The sequence below is a fragment of the Lissotriton vulgaris genome, chromosome 1_1, assembly GCF_964263255.1.
Source record: "Lissotriton vulgaris chromosome 1_1, aLisVul1.2, whole genome shotgun sequence".
Lineage (NCBI taxonomy): Eukaryota > Metazoa > Chordata > Amphibia > Caudata > Salamandridae > Lissotriton > Lissotriton vulgaris.
In genome coordinates this window covers 201564983-201582245 of record NC_141685.1, presented here as the reverse complement: position 1 = coordinate 201582245, position 17263 = coordinate 201564983, and the positions used below count along the sequence as shown (strand labels likewise).

The 17263-nt window shown below is 46.3% G+C and overlaps 1 protein-coding gene across 1 annotated transcript in view; it reads left to right on the top strand.

Moving 5' to 3' along the window:
* The window catches only part of LOC147740871 (NACHT, LRR and PYD domains-containing protein 3-like), a 237581-nt gene that overhangs the window by 170520 nt on the left and 49798 nt on the right, over positions 1 to 17263 (top strand). Inside the window, exon 9 of the mRNA XM_086952174.1 lies at positions 4865 to 5056. Within this exon, the coding sequence (XP_086808300.1) occupies positions 4865 to 5056 (192 nt within the window). The remainder of the gene's footprint in view (positions 1 to 4864; positions 5057 to 17263) is intronic.

The window sequence follows — 17263 nt, the reverse complement described above, 5'->3', positions numbered from 1 at the left end:
AGGGAAGCCAGTGATTCTATAAAAACGGACAGAGAGGCCATGGCCTAAAATGGCTGTCATGTACATATGGGCACAGGCTTTCATTGGCAGAATGATGCGGTCAACATTTCAGGGTATACGTGGTGCCTACAGGGAGGGGGACGGGAGAGGGCAAATGAACGCCGCTTAGGTACATTAATTTTGCTAATTTCCACACCCGGTCCTTATAGTGGAGGAGCCGCACCACCATCGGTCGGGGGGGCGGCCAAGCCCTGGCGGGCGAGCAGGCACCCGGTGGGCTCGCTCCAGAGTGAAGAAAGGAGTAAGCCCCTCCGGTGCCACCACTGTGCGGAACCAGGTCTCCATGTAGGCCACCGCATCCTCCCCCTCAATCCGTTCCGGCAGGCCTACGACCCGCACGTTGTTCCGTCTATTGCAGCCTTCGGCATCCTCCGCCCGTCGTTCCAGCGAGTCCAGTCGGGCCAATATGTCCGTGATCTTGTGTTCCGCGGTCACCACCGATGGCTTCAGGTCCAGTAACAGCTAATCATGGTCCTTGACCCTATCCGCCAGCTTCGCGTGGTCCGCTCGCAAAAGCCCCAGTCCCGTGGCCACCTGGGCAATGTCTTGGTGAAGCGCCTCCTTGGTCGAGGTGATCGCATCGAGTATGGCGTCTAAACGTCGGTTCAGCCGCTGCTCCTGGTCCATCTCCGGCGAGGGAATCTCGCCCATCCGAGTCGATGTCGCCAGGTCCCCCTCAGCGCGCTCCTCGGCCACCAGCCCTCCGGCCTGCCGCCATTTCAGGGTACTGCGTCACAGGCCCAAGCGCCCGTCCGGCTTCAGCACTCGTCGTTCAGTGCCAACTCCCCGGCACCGGGCAGGGTCAGTGCCGCCGCCGATGCCCTCAGGATCAACGACCAGCGTGGCGAGCACTGTTCAGCCGACTCCCTCGGAAGCCTGAGGGGGGAAGGACAGATATGTAGATGGCGCCAGCGAGGGTCCCCCAGGCCTGGGCGGTGCGAGTCACTGTCCCCTAATCTCTGGATCCGGCCCCGCTGGTCTTAGTGCCTCGATCTATCGGCTGCAGGACCTCCTGCCAGTCGGCGACAACTCGGCCCAAAGCTGAAATCCGGGGCCGCCCGACCTCCTCGCCGCCATTTTCTTCTCACTCTCGGCAACACCTCGGCCGTCGCCTCAACTCGATCTCCTCGGGGCCAGCAGTCCCCCAACGGCTCTCCGATCGCGCCCGGCTGTCCCCTTACACTTCAGAGGGCAGGAGCGTCGAGTTCGGGTCGCCCAGGGTGCAAATAACAGGAGAAGTAGCGGGATTCCGCGCGGAGCTGCGAGCTCACGCCGCCATCCCGATCGGCGTCCAAGCCACGCCCCCCGTCCATATGATCTTGATATATATAAATTTGTGTTATTTTTCTAAATTGGTCTTAGATTTCTTCTTGAGTGTGTGTCTCATTTAATGCCTGTGTTTATAACAAATGCTCAACACTCCCCTCTAATGAGCCTAAACTGCTCGCCCCACTACCACAAGTAGAGCACTTTGGGATTTTTAAAACAAGCCCCTGTAAACCAATAAGGGTGGCCTGGACTTTGTGCATTGTGTACCCCAATTTATGTAATGTTATATGTTATGTTACGTTATATTGCATTTGTAGCGCGCACTGTTACTTTAGAGTGTCCTGGCGCGAGGGAGAGCCGGGGTACAAGCTAGAATCAAATTAGCGGATCATCCAATGTGGTGGCCATTCTATTTAGGTTCACTAAATAGAATGGCAGCTTCCTGCATCCATTATTTCTCACCCTAAAAATAAAGTTCATTATCAGGAGTCACACTGCAGAAACTACACACAGCATTTAAAACATTAGCACACAGAAATGTGTCCGGTTCACATATATTGTTTGGTGACGTCTGAGGATGTAGGCTAGAGGATACGATGGAATTCCATATTATTAAAAAAATAACAAAAGTGAAGCTTTGCATTTACTGTTAATGACATTTTAATAATTCCACTAGTGAACCTGATTATTACGGGTGTAGTGTCACACTGCACTGTAGGAACCTGGCCCTGTCCTGCTAATTCTGTGAGCACCTGACCCTGGCATCCATAGGCTCCATTTGGCTGTTCTATGTGTACCTGACCCTGGCTTCACATAGACTTTTCTATCATCACATGACCCTTGGACTGTTCTACAAGCACCTGACCGATTGACTGTTCTATGAGTACCTGATAAATAAATTGTTCTATGAGCACCTGACCCTAGTGTAGGACGCCGGCTCTCTATTTAGTTCACTAAAATGTAGTACACTGCGTAAAGAGACTAGTGAGACCCAGAGTGGAATACAGAGGCAAAAGTAGATAATATTAACGCTCTGTTTGTGGTAGTGTAGGCAAACGGTTATGCTTTTCAGAGGGTGTTGCTAAGCATTTGTTGTGCTCTCAGAGGCAATAAATGAGACACATACTCAAGAATAAACCCAAGAGCAAAAAAAAAAAAAATTGGTTTGTATGTCATTTTTAAGACCAAGAATTTCGTTCTGAGGTAAGTCGTTTTTAACTTATGATTTTTCAAAATTCGCGAAAGAAATCACTGTTGTGCGTAATTAGGCACAATAACAGTCAATGGGAGAAAATAGGGAAAAGCATATAAAATCATACAGTGAGTTCCCGAGGTTCACCTTCTGGATATAGGTAAGTAGCAAGGCCAGGTCCAATGTTCCAGCAGTGGAAGATCTGGAGCGTCACTTACCCGGACGGGAGCAGGGTGCTGAGCCTCCCATAGGCTGTTCTATCAGCACCTGACCCTAGCCTCCCTTAGGCTGTTCTATCAGTACCTGACCCTAGCCTCCCATAGACTGTTATATGGCCACCTGTCCCTTGCCTCCCATACGCTGTTCTATCAGCACCTGACCCTAGCCTCCCATAGGCTGTTCTATGGCCACCTGACCCTAGCCTCCTATAGACTGTTCTATCAGCACCCGACCCTAACCTCCCATAGGCTGTTCTATGGGTACCCGACCCTAACCTCCCATAGGCTGTTCTATGGGTGCCTGACCCTAACCTCCTATAGGCTGTTCTATGGCCACCTGACCCTAGCCTCCCATAGACTGTTCTATCAGCACCTGACCCTAGCCTCCCATAGGTTGTTCTATGGGCTCCTGACCCTAGCCTCCCATAGGCTGTTCTATCAGCACCTGACCGTAGCCTCATGTAGGCTCTTCTATGGGAACCTGACCCTAGCCTCCCATAGGCTGTTCTATTATCACTTGACCTTAGCCTCTCATAGGCTGTTCTATGATCACCTGACCCTAGCCTCCAATAGGCTGTTCTATGAGCACCTAACCCTAGCCTCCGATAGGCTGTTCTACTATCACCTGACCCTAGCCTCCCATAGGCTGTTCCACCGAAGTCATCTGCGGAGTACCACAAGGATCATCACTCAGTCCCACCCTCTTCAACGTTTACATGAGTCCCCTCGCATCCATCGCGCGACAACACAACCTTAACATCATCTCTTACGCTGACGACACCCAGCTGATCCTTTCCCTTACCAAAAACCCTAACACCGCCAAAACCAATCTTCATGAAGGCATGAAAGAAGTAGCCGAATGGATGAAAAACAGCCGCCTAAAACTTAACTCAGACAAAACGGAAGTCCTCATCCTAGGATCATCCCCCTCTGCCTGGGACGACTCATGGTGGCCATCGGCCCTGGGCACGGCACCCATACCCACAGACCACGCACGTAACCTAGGCTTCATCCTAGACTCCTCCCTCTCGATGACCAGACAAGTAAACGCCGTCTCATCCTCTTGCTTCAACGTACTTCGTATGCTCAAAAAAATCTTTAGTTGGATCCCCACCGAAACAAGAAAGACTGTCACCCACGCACTGGTCACAAGCCGACTGGACTATGGAAACACCCTCTACGCCTGAACCACAGCCAAATTACAGAAAAAACTCCAACGCATCCAAAACGCATCAGCCAGATTCATCTTGGACATCCCGCTCCAAGCTCACATTACCGGCTACCTGAAAGACCTCCACTGGCTTCCCGTCAACAAGATAATAACGTTTCGTCTCCTCACCCACGCACACAAGGCCCTCTACAAACTAGGACCCGAATGCCTCAACACACGACTGTCCTTCTACACACCCACCCGCCAACTAAGATCCTCCAATCAAGCCCTCGCCGCAGTTCCGCGCATCCATAGATCCACCATGGGAGGAAGATCCTTCTCCTACTTGGCGGCCAAGACCTGAAACTCTCTCCCTACTCACCTTCGCCTTACCCAGAACCACATCTCCTTCAGGAAGGAACTTAAAACCTGGCTATTCGACAAATAATGCACCCCCTCCCCCAAGCGCCTTGAGACCCTCTGGGTGAGTAGTGCGCTATACAAATCCCTGAACTTGAACTTGAACTATGAGCACCAGACCCTAGCCTCCCACAGAGGCTTCATCTCAAAGTCTGCACATATTCTAGAAGAAACCCTGAGGCAGAATTAAAACTTGCCTTTTATGTAGCACCTTCTTCCACTGGTCTGCCCATTATTCTTAAGCAGAGAAACAAAATCAATGTTCACCTTATTTTACTGAAAAATGTGCTAAGTACCAAGTTTTACTGTTTCGTAGTACGATTGCAAAAACACGAAGAAAAAACCTTGCAGATAATAAATAATGCATATGATCTTCTAAGGCTTTTATAAATAGGGCGTAACTGTGCATTTAGAGCTGCAGTCAGACAGAGGAGAAGCATCAAAAGGAGACTAAGCTGCAGTTGGGGAGGTCAGTGACAGGAGAGAAATGAGTCTAAACTGAAGCTGCAGTATCTTTTCACAGACTCTGCTATATTTTGTGTCTGTTTTTCATAGGTTGGATGAATGCTTACTCACTGGTTCCTGCTGTCGAGATCTCGCCTTACTTCTCAAAACAAACTCATCTCTCACATACCTCAGCTTGAGCAAGAATGACCTAGGGTTGATGAATCTTAAAATGCCAGTCCCTGGAGTGGAAGAGCTGTGTGAAGGACTGAAGCATCCTGGCTGCAAGATTCAGACACTGAGGTGAGGCGATGCAATTGTTTCTTGACCATTACAGGTATGTCAGTGTACCAGTTGATGGGGGTAGAAGAGACAGCGAGGTGGGAATTCAACATGAAAAACAGTGTGCATAGCTGGTGTAGTGCTTTGTGAGTTAGAAATGAGGGGCACCCTTTTGGTTCCTGATGTACCCCGTAGAACTGTGACGTAAGTGTGTGTGTGGGTATAGTGGAGAGAATGCCAGTTTAGAATGTTGAGTTCTTGGTGACACACAGATGAATAAAGACGTGTAATACCATCCTCAATATGTGGCATAGTCATTGGCTGGTACCCAGGCTGAGGAGGACGCTGCAACGAGATGGGGGATACGAAACCCAAAGATTAACAGTGGTCTGCCAGGGAGTTTGCCATGGCCCAGCAAACTGCTAGTGCTTGCCACATGTGCCTCAGTCGAAGTGCAGAACCAACGTTTGGCATATGTGAAGTCAAAGTGCAACTACAGGCGAAAACGATAATGAAATCTTCACTGAGAAGTCTACACATCATTGGCTGAGAAGTCTACACATCATTGGCTGAGAAGTCTACACATCATTGGCTGAGAAGTCTACACATCATTGGCTGAGAAGTCTACACATCATTGGCTGAGAAGTCTATACATAATTGGCTGAGAAGTCTACACATCATTGGCTGAGAAGTCTGCACATCATTGGCTGAGAAGTCTACACATCATTGGCCATAAAGAGAGGCACTGCGCTACTCAGCAACATAGAGCTATACAGCATACAGAGCAATAATGCTAAAAGTCGAATCAACCAGGTGTTCAAAGAGCAACAAATAGCGGCAGCAAATTTCAAGATCATGCTGCAATCAAAAGAGCTGAATATTGTCATTGTGAAATACGAGTATAATCCACAAAAGCACTAGCTGATGGAACAGTTAATGATAAAGCATACTGCCGTTGTACTTGCCAGAGCCTCAATTACAAGAGAACTACGACCTTAGCAGCAGGTGAAGCGGTCAAAGAAGAAGCCCAGAGGTTGTGCTTACAGAGCAGCTGATACCTGAAGCGGCACGCCATCAAAGCTGCCAGGTGGGGCTCAGAACAACTCCAAAGGTCTTTGAGGACTGAAAGGCTCAAATGGCTGAGAAGAATGAGGCCATGTTCCCGTAATGGTCCTAGATGATCTAGAGGCCAGCACATCGCAAGGCCTCCAAAATGGTTTGCATAAACAAGATCACCAAACAGCGTCAGAGAGAACGCTACCTTCAACGTCAGTAAGTTCCACTAACAGTTACAATGCCGCCTTCCTGAAACCAACATCAACATTTCATGCCGCCAAATAGCAGCATATTGGTGACAGATGGGCTGTGTGGATAGAGACATTTGATGATCTCACTGATGTACTAGAAGAAACAGATAACAAAAACATGTTCAAATATCTTAAGAATCTTGCTGGTGAGGGTGAAGGCATAAAGGAAATGCCACAAGCTGACGAAGTTACCTACCATCAAATCAAAGAAGCCTTGAACCTCAAAATCAATCCTTGCTGAATGTAGATTATGAAAGGTTGGTGAAACCATCGACGAACTTGTTGAGAGACTGGATACACTCATCAAACACTATAAGTTCAAAAAATGTAATGATGAGGAAGCTTTATGTCTCGGAGTTATTGATGGATGCCTTTCAAATTCATTCACATGACAGATGCTGAGGGAACCTCTTAGTCTGGAGTGAGTTCTCATGGCTGCCAGAGTTGCAGAGCTTGCTGATTGACTGCTGCTGACATGGAGGCCTGAAAACCCAGAGAGAGCCGTCATGAGGATAAAAAGCAGAACCACAAGACTGAAGGACACAAAGGGAAGTCCTCACGGAAAAAGAAGTTGTGTTTCACGTCTGGATTTTCATTTCCACACAAAGGTAAATGTCCTGTCATTGGACAGATTTGGAAAGACAGTGAGAAGGAGAAAGACTTTGTAACAGTTTGTAAGATGAAGAAAAAACTTGGTGAGTCACAGGGAAAAGACAAAATGGCTGAAGGGATGTTCAAGGCATGACCACAATGCAAAATGACTACACCAATTGATTCATATCAAGACCAAACAATGTTGATCGTCATCTAAATCTTCGTCAGAAAGTTCTTCAGTATCAATAACAAATGAAAGTGCAGAAGATGGTTGTGCGATGTCAAAGTTTACCTGGGAAAACCATGCACATGTCGGACTGGCCACATGTGAAGGAAAGTCAAGTCAAATAATAGTCAACAAGAAAAAGCACCAAAGTTATTCAAACATTATCCTAAAATTACAGTACAGTTAAACAGTTGCTCAATACCTTACATTTTTGGCAGTGGTGCTTCGAAAAACATTATGCTTGAGAAGAAATACAATGAACTGTCTCCATTGCCCAATTTACGCCATCCAAAACTAAAGTGTATACATGGGCTTCAACTACACCATTAAAAATTCAAGGTTCATTCGATGAAACCCAAATAGACAACAATACAAGCATCCATTCATGTACCTCAAGGTACTGGGCCAAATGCATGTTTACTCAGTTTCAGTGCAGCTGCTGATAATGGTATTGATGTTGGTGAATTACAACATGAATGCTCATCACAACATAGTAAGTCAGTTCCCTTCAATGTTTCATGGGTTAGGAAAACTTAAGACTATGAAAGTACAGTTGCATATTAATCAGAACGTAAGCCCTGTTGCTCAAAGACAAAAACAAATTGCATTTTATTTACAAGAATCTGTTTGAAAAGAGCTTAAATCCTTACTCAAACATGATGTAATTGAGCGTTATACTGGTCCAATGCCATGGGTTTCTCCCATAGTGATGTTACCCAAAAAGGACAGTGAAGGAGCTGTCTGCATCTGTGTTGATATGGGTCAAGCTAGCAAGGCCATTGAAAGAGAGCCACATCTAGGCCTGCATAGTGCCGACATGATCCCACAATTGAATGGTGCAAAGGTCTTTTGTTGCCTTGAACTGAATAAAGGATATCACCTGTTGGAACTCGAGGTGAATTGCAGGTACGTTCTAGCCTTTTCTACACACATTGATCTGTTCCGATATAAAATAATACGTTTTGGTGTGTCATCAGCTGCAGAGCTTTTTCAAGATTTCATTTGACGGATCATACAACATATCATGAATGCTTCAATTGTAGTGATGACTTATTGATCTTCGGAGCCACACAGGAGTATGATAAAGCTCTTACAGGTGTGTCATTTAGTTGCTGATGCAGATTTAACTTTAAAGTCTGTTAAATGTGAGTTCAATAAGACGAAGCTCAAATTCTTTGGCCATATCTTTTCTGATGGAGGTATGACACCTGATCCAGTTTAAGTGCAAATGTTGTCAGCTGGTAGTTCGCGACTAGATGTTTCCATGATACGTTCATTCCTTGGCATGGCCAATTACTGTCCAGATACATAAAGACTTTGCCAGAGTGAGTGCTCCGATGAGAGACTTGACGAAAAAGAACGTTTCCTTTCCTTGGTCACATGAATACGAGCAAAGCTTCAAGAAAATCAAACAGGCCATTGAGAATGCCACGGAAATGGCATATTTTGATCCGAAGCTTCATGCAGTGTTTTTTGTTGATGCTAGCCTGGTCGGGTTAGGTGCTGTCCTTGCCTAGCACAGTGGACACCCAGTGCTCAAAGGCATATTGTTTTTCACACAAAAATGCCACCCCACTTTTTTGTTAGCTCTTAGTTATAAGCAACACATCAACCTTAGTTAGATATGTTAGGTATATTTATTTTTACCTTTTCTTTCAAATCTCTTTTAGAAAAAATCTTAGATTACATGTCAGAGAGAGAACACAACAAATATAACATATATGTACATCAACTTAAACGCAACATTTACCAAGAAAAGAAAACATCATTACATCAAATTACATTCACTATACACAACAAAGCATCTATATCTATTTCAGACTGTTCCAAAAGGTGAGTTACAATTTTCTAGCCTCTTTGACCATCAGTGATTTGGAATCTCAGGAACAGTAGTAGACAAAGTCACAGTTAAACAGGAGATATCACAACACATTAATTCTACGAGTCAGTGATTATTGGTATTATTAAGTTTTTATCTCCTTTCTTGCCGACGCGTTTCGAACTCCATACAACAGTTATGGGTTCTCCTCAGGGCCTTGTCACTTCTATCTTAATTGTAGCCATGGTTATCCTATGTCTGGTTCTGGATCTTTTGAGCTGCAGTCTTAGACTGTCTTTTAGGTCCGTGTATGGGCGTCTCCCTATGGCACGGTGATGCTTTTTTGACCTCGTTTGGTGAACCGCGGGCTTCGGGAGCGACTCACTCCATGATCAACTTTTTGCACACGGTCCTCCGGACTCTGGTTGAGTGTACCGCGTGATTCTATCTTATTGTTCTCCGGTATCATACACTTGCTCTGTACAGCTTGCTTTCACTAATGCTTCGTTCACTGTGGAGACACAGCCACAGCCAAGGGCCTAACTCCTTTACACTAAAAACAAAGGCATATTGTGGCATACGCAAGCAGAAATGTGTCCCAAACTTAACATGCCTATTCACAACCTGAGAAAGAACGTTTAGCAGTGGTGTGGGCTTGTGAACATTTCCGAGTATTTTGATAGGGAAAGCCCTTCACGCTTGTGACAGATCATCAAGCATTGCTGACCATCTTTGGCATTCCAAAGACCAAGATGCCTCCTCGCACTGAACGTTGGGTTCTACGATTACAAGAATATAACTACACAATTGTGCACTCTAACGTGTGCTAATACAGTATTATGGTACTTCTTCTAAAGTGGCTGAAGCCTATATACATTTAATAAAATGTCATATATTTCATTGTGAGATTGAATACACCTGCTACCTTTCATTAGAACAGTTTGTTACTGTCAAAAGCCAAGACAGTGACATGTTGAAACTAAAGGATATTATTGCACATCCGTCTTGGAACCAGCACACTCGACCTCTTGCCAGTGACAGTGAATACCAGAAATTAAAAACAGTCAAAGACAAACTATGAGTTACTCAAGAAGGAATTATATTACGTGGTTAGAGAATTGTGATTCCAGAGAGCCTGCAACAACAGATACTTGAAGTGGCCCATGAAGGACATCGTGGAATCGTTGCTACAAAATGAGCTCTCCATGACCGAGTCTAGTTTCCTCATCTCGATGAATGAGTGGAAAAAGATTTGAAGGTCTGTCATGTCATTGCTTCTCATCAAAAATGAATCAACACACCTTAAGTGTGACTGAGTTGCCAAAACATGTACGGGCAAGAATTGCTATTAAATTCTTTGGGCCTCTTGACAATGGACATCACCTGATGGTGATTATTGATGAATACTCCTGTTTTCCATTGGTTGAATATCTTTTATCTATCACTCAGGAAAGAGTCATCAAGAGATTAGATGGCATCTTCGCGACATTATGTGTTCCTCCAGTCTTAAAATCTGACAATGGCCCACCTTACAACAGTCGAAATTTCAAAGATTTTCTCAGTCATCTTAATGTGAAGAATCAGAAGAGCACACCTCTGTGGCACAGGCAAATGGCCTTGTTGAATGTTTCATGAGCATACTCAAGAAAGCTGTTCAGTGTTCTGTGCTAGAAAAGCTCGACCTTAAAGCAGTCTTACATTCCACTCTTCAAGCTTAACGTTCGACCCCTCATTCGATGACAGGCGAAAGTCCTGCTACATTAATGTTTGGGAGAGCCATGACAATCAAGTTCCCTCAATGGACTCGCGAAAGATCTACTCACATGAATGACATTTGTAAAAATGACTTGGTCTGTAAACAGAGAAGGAAAGCATATGTAGACAAGCACAGATGTGCTAAGAACATTACCATCACTAGGGGAGATCAACTTGTCCATCAACAGAGAAAACACAAATCTGATTCTCCTTTTGATGCTGATCCTTTCCACATTGTGACTAGTAAAGAATACATGGTGACTGCCCAACGTCCTGGAAAGTTCATTACACAAGATTCCTCGCTCTTCAGACATGTGGCTCATTGCTCGCCAGTCCCTGATGTCACTGCAGAGACTGGTTGAGAGAAGACTATTGAGAACTCCCTGACTGCTGCAGTTCCTACATCAGGTGTAGTGTTGCGTGAGTTGGAAAGAATGGAACTCTTTTGGGCGACCCCAAGCTTTCCGTTTGCGACCCCTGGCACAGGTCATGCGACCCCTTATGCTCTGAGCTATCATGTGGCAAAAAGAACAAAATGAAAAGCAAAGGCAGCTCGTGCTTACAGTAATGAAATAGACAGCTCTTCTTCAGCCATATTCTTCTAAGTATGAAGTTTGAAGTTAGAGGCGGCTGAAGAGGATATACATGTTGGGAAAGGGTGGGGCTTAGTGGCAATTTTCCTTTCTCCTTACGTCACCAGGACATGCACACGTACCTGCTGAATACATTTCCTTGAGTGCGCTGGTTTTAAAAGTGATGCAGGGGGAGTAAGCGGGTTAACAGTGTCAGCGCTTACTGTATTTAGGTAAGAGCATCTTTGGGCCTGTTTCGGAGACCCTGTTTTATTAATGTGTAGTGGGTCACCATGTCTTGGATGGGGCACAAGGCACCCAATTTACATTACTGGCACAGGGACATCAGAAAATGAGCTTTGGCGGAAGAACTTCATATAAAGTTAAGCAGGTGGGACGACCCGCTCGGGGGTGTTATTGAGGTCTGGAGTGGATTCTGTGACAGACTCCAGGACCCAACGCTCACCTCCAGTGCCTCATAGAGTGATAGTTTGAAAGAGGAAGTGGAGGGTGGTTTAACAGCAGAGAAGGAGGGAGAACTAACACAGGGGTAGCCCACAAATACAGAGGTTAAACAAGAGCACAGTACGGAGAGGGATTGACATCCATAGAAATGCAAGGAAATGAGGGGTGTTACATAATGCTGCACCCCAGATGGCCGTGAGTTGTGTTTGCTGAATGTATATGCAACAAATGTAGACAATGGTGATTTTTTCGGTGTCCTGGCGGATGCCCTACTGCCTTATGCGAGTTCCCCGGTCATTTGGGAGGTTGATTTCAATTGTGTGTTAGATTGCTTATTAGACAGGCATCCACCGCGACAGGGTTCAAAGACTCCTATGGTGACTGGATTGCGAGTTATGCACCGACTGCAGTTTGTGGATATGTGGCAGTAGATTCACCCCTCTGTGCAGGAATATTCCTGTTACTCACCAACTCATGGCACTTACAGCAGACTAGAAAGATTCCTGGTTGCACGGCAGAGAATGTTGGACATCAGGAAGGTATCGTATCAGGTTGGTTCTTCTCTGGTCATGCGCCCCTACTTTTAGAGTATGGGGAATGAGGGAAGGCGCTCTGCTATTCCCTTGTGGGGATTAGAGCCTGAGTCCCTGAAAGATGTTGAATACATCATGGATATGCAGGGGGTGCTGGAGGGATTCATTGTGTCCAACTGGGGTACGGCCAGTGCATGCAGGACGGAATGGTAGGCACTAAAGGTGGTCATCACAGGGGCGAGTATAGGTAAAATCTATGGTATCAAGAGAAAATTGGAGCGGAAACTGGGTGAGCAGGAGCTACAGCTCACTGAGTTGCAGAGATGAGTGCAGTCGGGTAGGGAATGAGGCAGAACTATTAGAGGCGCATAGGGCTCTATAGTCGATCTGGAATAGGCTCGACTTCCATGTCCACAAGGACTACCCCCAACGATTACATAGGGAAGGGGACAGGTCGGGCATATGCTCACCTGGCTGCTCAAGAGAGAGTGCCCTCCTCCTACAGTATTAACTCTTAGGGCACCCGATGGTAGGGTACCAGTCAGCCAAGTTAGGGCTGTTGAGAGCTCATCTTGCCGACATATATACAGCCCTAACACGAGAGTCGGATTTGGCGGCTGCTGACCTACAAACTCAGGTGAAATTGCTGCCTTTAACGATGGAGCAGGCAGAGGAACTAGGTTAGGGTATAATGCTAGACGACCTGAAGGAGGCACTCTGGGAGCTGGCCAGGGGAAGTGCCTGGGCTCTTACGGACTCCCAGTGAATATTACCAGGCACACGTCACTACTCTCCTCCCGGCATTGTTGTAAACTCTCATGGAAGCCCATTCGGAGAGCGAGCTGCCGCCACGTATGTGGGAAGCAATCATCCTCATGCCTCCTAAGCCGGGTAAGGACCCTGTGGATCAAGGATCCTACAGACCCTTATCCATGCTGAATGTAAATGTGAAACTGCTCGAAAAGGCATTGGCGTTACAGCTGGGGAGAGTTATTATGCATCTGGTGGGGAACAACCAGTGTGGTTTTGTCCTGGGGAGTAGTCTGTACATGAACCTAAGGAAGCTGGCTCATGTGATGCACAAAATACGTGAGACCGCCTTTGAGGCTGCCTTGGTCCCCTTTCACATGGAAAAGGCCTTTAATACCCTTGCGTGGCCATACCTAAGGGAGATCCTGAGGTATATGGGTTTGGTGACTTAGTATGTATCGTGGGTCCGGCTCCTTTATACTTTGCCTACGGCGAGGGTGCGACTGGGTTATGAGGTGTCTGAGAACTTTGGTATAGAGAGGGGCACTCGGCAGGGCTACCTCCTGTCCCCACTGTTGTTCGTGCTCACGATGGAGCCCCTTGCGATCTTTCTCAGGGATCGCCTCTCTGCTTGGAATAGCCCAGTTGGTGACAGTCATCAGGATGTCTCGATGTACGCAGGCGATATACCCTGCCATCGACGAACCACTATCTACCTGTGCTACAAGTGCCAGATGACATCTTACCGGCAAAGCTTGGTTCCCACACATTGATTCGGGAAAGTCTGGATCTCTCGTGAGGGCCGCCTCGTCACATCTGGCATCGTAGGCGATTGGCCCTCGGGCTTTGGATCGGTCCTGGAGACCCCCTCTCCTTTTGGGCCCGGTTTGGAAGGTATTCTCGCTCTGGCTGGAATGTCGCAACTCCCTTGTTTGATCCGCCTCGGTTGTATGTTCCACCTTGGTCACGTTGCGCGATTGTGCCTCTGGCCTGCCTCTATTGCCTGGGACGTCCTGATCTCTCGCAGCCGAGATTGTGTGCTCTGCCTGTCTGGGAGCTCCTCTCCCTCTCCTTCACCAGTGCGCCCTGACTCTTTTGGCTGACTTTGACTGCCTCCACACCGGTTGAGATGGAGGGTTGAGGCAGCTTGTGGCCGCCACGCATATAGCATTGCTGGAAAGGATCACGTCCCGGTGACCCAGCACTCCATTTTTGGTGGGCCCACGTCAACGATAAGATGACGACTGGCTTTCAACTTTGAATTAGCAACAATTAAGTTATTTGCCAAGTCTGTCACTATAGAAGGACCAATCTGCTAACTGTGGGCTACACTCCAATGAAAGAAGGCCTCAATTACTACACTCTCATGAAAGAAGGACCTAATTGTTAACTCTGGGTTACACTGTAATGATAGAAGGACTCTGCATTACTCAAACTAGTAAAACAGACAAATGTCTCTGAATGGTAGACAGTAAAGGAGGACTTAATCAGTACAGTCAGCATAACCTTTGGCGGCCATCCTACAGGGGTTTTCGTTCCTACTGTCTCCTATGAGTCCCTTCCTGAGAGAGGGTGCATGTGCCCTGCACCAGCACCTGAGCTCCATGAGTTACGAACTAAAGATAACAGACCATCCTCTTGCCACCTACACTGTTCTTTTTCATTTTTCTCCTGAATCATAATGACAAATAGGTGTCGACAACCTGGTTCTTCACCTCATGAAGATGTCTATATCCTGATCTGTACTCTAGCAACCGTGCTGTGCACTTCCTCACCATGGCACTAACTAATGTTTATGCTAGGGCTAACCTGTTATCGCAAGTAGGGTGCAACGCTTCTAAAATCATCTACTCTCCAAACCTCTCTAAGAAAGCTGCAAAAAGTTTCAAACATAATCTACTCAAAAGGTCCCCTGAAACACTAGTATCGGACACCTATTTCTGTGAGTCTAAGGGGATGGTGATTAATGACCTCATCCTCTTCAGTAACAGAAGAGCACAATGGAGAAACATCTTACCCCCTATGTTTCATTCAAAATCCATGAAGAAAGTTTCTAATGGTTTCCGGGTTATCTTAATACCCTCACCGGACCACAATGCTGAGCTTGCCATATCCCTTTATAACAACAGAATCATCCTCATTCAAGCATCTGACAGAAACCTCACTCAGTTTGACAATGTCTTTAAGAAGATTGTAAATACCCTGGATAATATTGAGAAGGTAGTCCACCGAATCAAAACCCTCCCACAGATATGATGCAGACTGTCACATCGTACAACTATACGGCAGTAATTGCCACCCACCATCTCATCGGACCTCAATCACACAACCCGCTGAAAATTACTTCCTTCACAATGATGAAGATCCTTCCATGAGTCTGAATCACATAGAGCGACAGACTGAAGCTGGTACATCAAATAATTGAGGAAATTGCAGCTCTCACAACCCCCTAACACCGACTCCTGCCTCGCCCCCACGTAGTTCGCATCCCACCCCAGTACCCCCAGTATCCGCTTCCTCTCAATCCAGATATGAGACAATGCCAGCTAACAGGTTAACTCTTCCGTCCCATCACTTGGGCACTTCCCCCATTAAGCCTTCCTTAAGCCCTCAATGGCACGGTCGCATTTCCACATGTCTCCCCGCCCATGGAGTCTCCAAACTCCCCCTCACCACCACTGTTAATGAGGAGCCGCTTCTACTTTCCACCTCTAGTCAGACCTCCGTACAAGATTAGCTGGCTGACCTGAAGCAGGATCTCCAACTAGTTAAAGACAGCCTGCAGAACCTATTACTCCTCTCAGTGAAGATGAAAACATTATTGATGACTAAATCAATTCTGTAGACTAATTTTCCCAGCACTCCTGCTACAGGCAAGCATTGCATGAGAACAGCTGCGTCCCGGGAAAAAACAGCCCTTTTCTATTGGGAAAACGCGACCCTATCCAAATCACCACCCTAGACCCTAAAGAGCCACAAACCAGCATCCTCTCCCTCATTCTATTGTACAATGGCCCTAGCAGTGTCCCTTAACCCTCAACACACAATATTCAACCTATACCTTCCAACCCGTTCAGAGAAACCACTGTCAAGCACAGAGTCATGAACAAGAACAACTTAGTCCATGTACCCACATCACAGCTAGAAAAGGTTTAAACTAAATCATACATCAAATCGATGCTACTTAATTGCAGGTCAGCATTCAAACACAAGGTTATGTTATGTTAAGGGAATTTGTTAAGCACATGTACACCGGGCACTGCTAATATTGCCGACCTTATTCTTACTCATGACCTAGACATCCTGATATTAACGGAAACATGGCTCAACGACGACTCCTCGCCAATTGTGGACATCTTAGTGCCTCCCAAATAGGACATCATCAGACTGGATTGACCTCTTAAAATTGGTGGCGGTATTGCATACATTTATCGCTCCAATCTCAATCTGAGACTCTCACAAACGGTGCTGATGTCCCCTCACGAACACCTGAGTGTTGAAATCTGGAACAAGATTGTCTGTTTGCTTCACACAATCTACCATTTTCCTGGAGACAGTCTTATTATCTTCATCGAACAAATGATGGAAATTATAGCTTCAAACCCGGACCTACCCGTTAACCATATCTTCCTTGGGGATTTCAATCTGCACTGGAATGATACAACTGATCCCTCACTGTATACCATCGAGTCTTTCCTCGCAGACCTTAACCTCACCCAGACTTGCAATGAACCCACCCACAACAAGAGTTCCATCCTCGATTTAATCATAGCCAAGGATAACCTGAAACAACTGGAAAGCATCTCACCGTGTGACTAGTCGGATCATTACATAATTTCCTTTCGCATTCTCGACATGGTAATGTCTAGACAAGGACTGCACAAGAACAAATAGTGGTCTAGGAATCTAAATGACATTCAAGCAATGGACCAAACCTCTATTAGCAACAACCTACTTCCTCCAACCCCATACATAACAAATTTAAACTATCTCACCGAACACTATATACAGACCATGACTAATATACTCGACACGGTTGCTCCGAAGCAACTCAAGAGGATTCCGGTTGAACAGTCCAATCCTTGGTTCAATGGCTCCCTCAATGAGGAGTGTCGCAAACTAAGGCTTGCTGAAAAATTATGGAGAAACTCTCTGTCCTTTACTAACCTCAAACAGCTGAGGAGAGCAAGAAGTTCTTACAATAAAC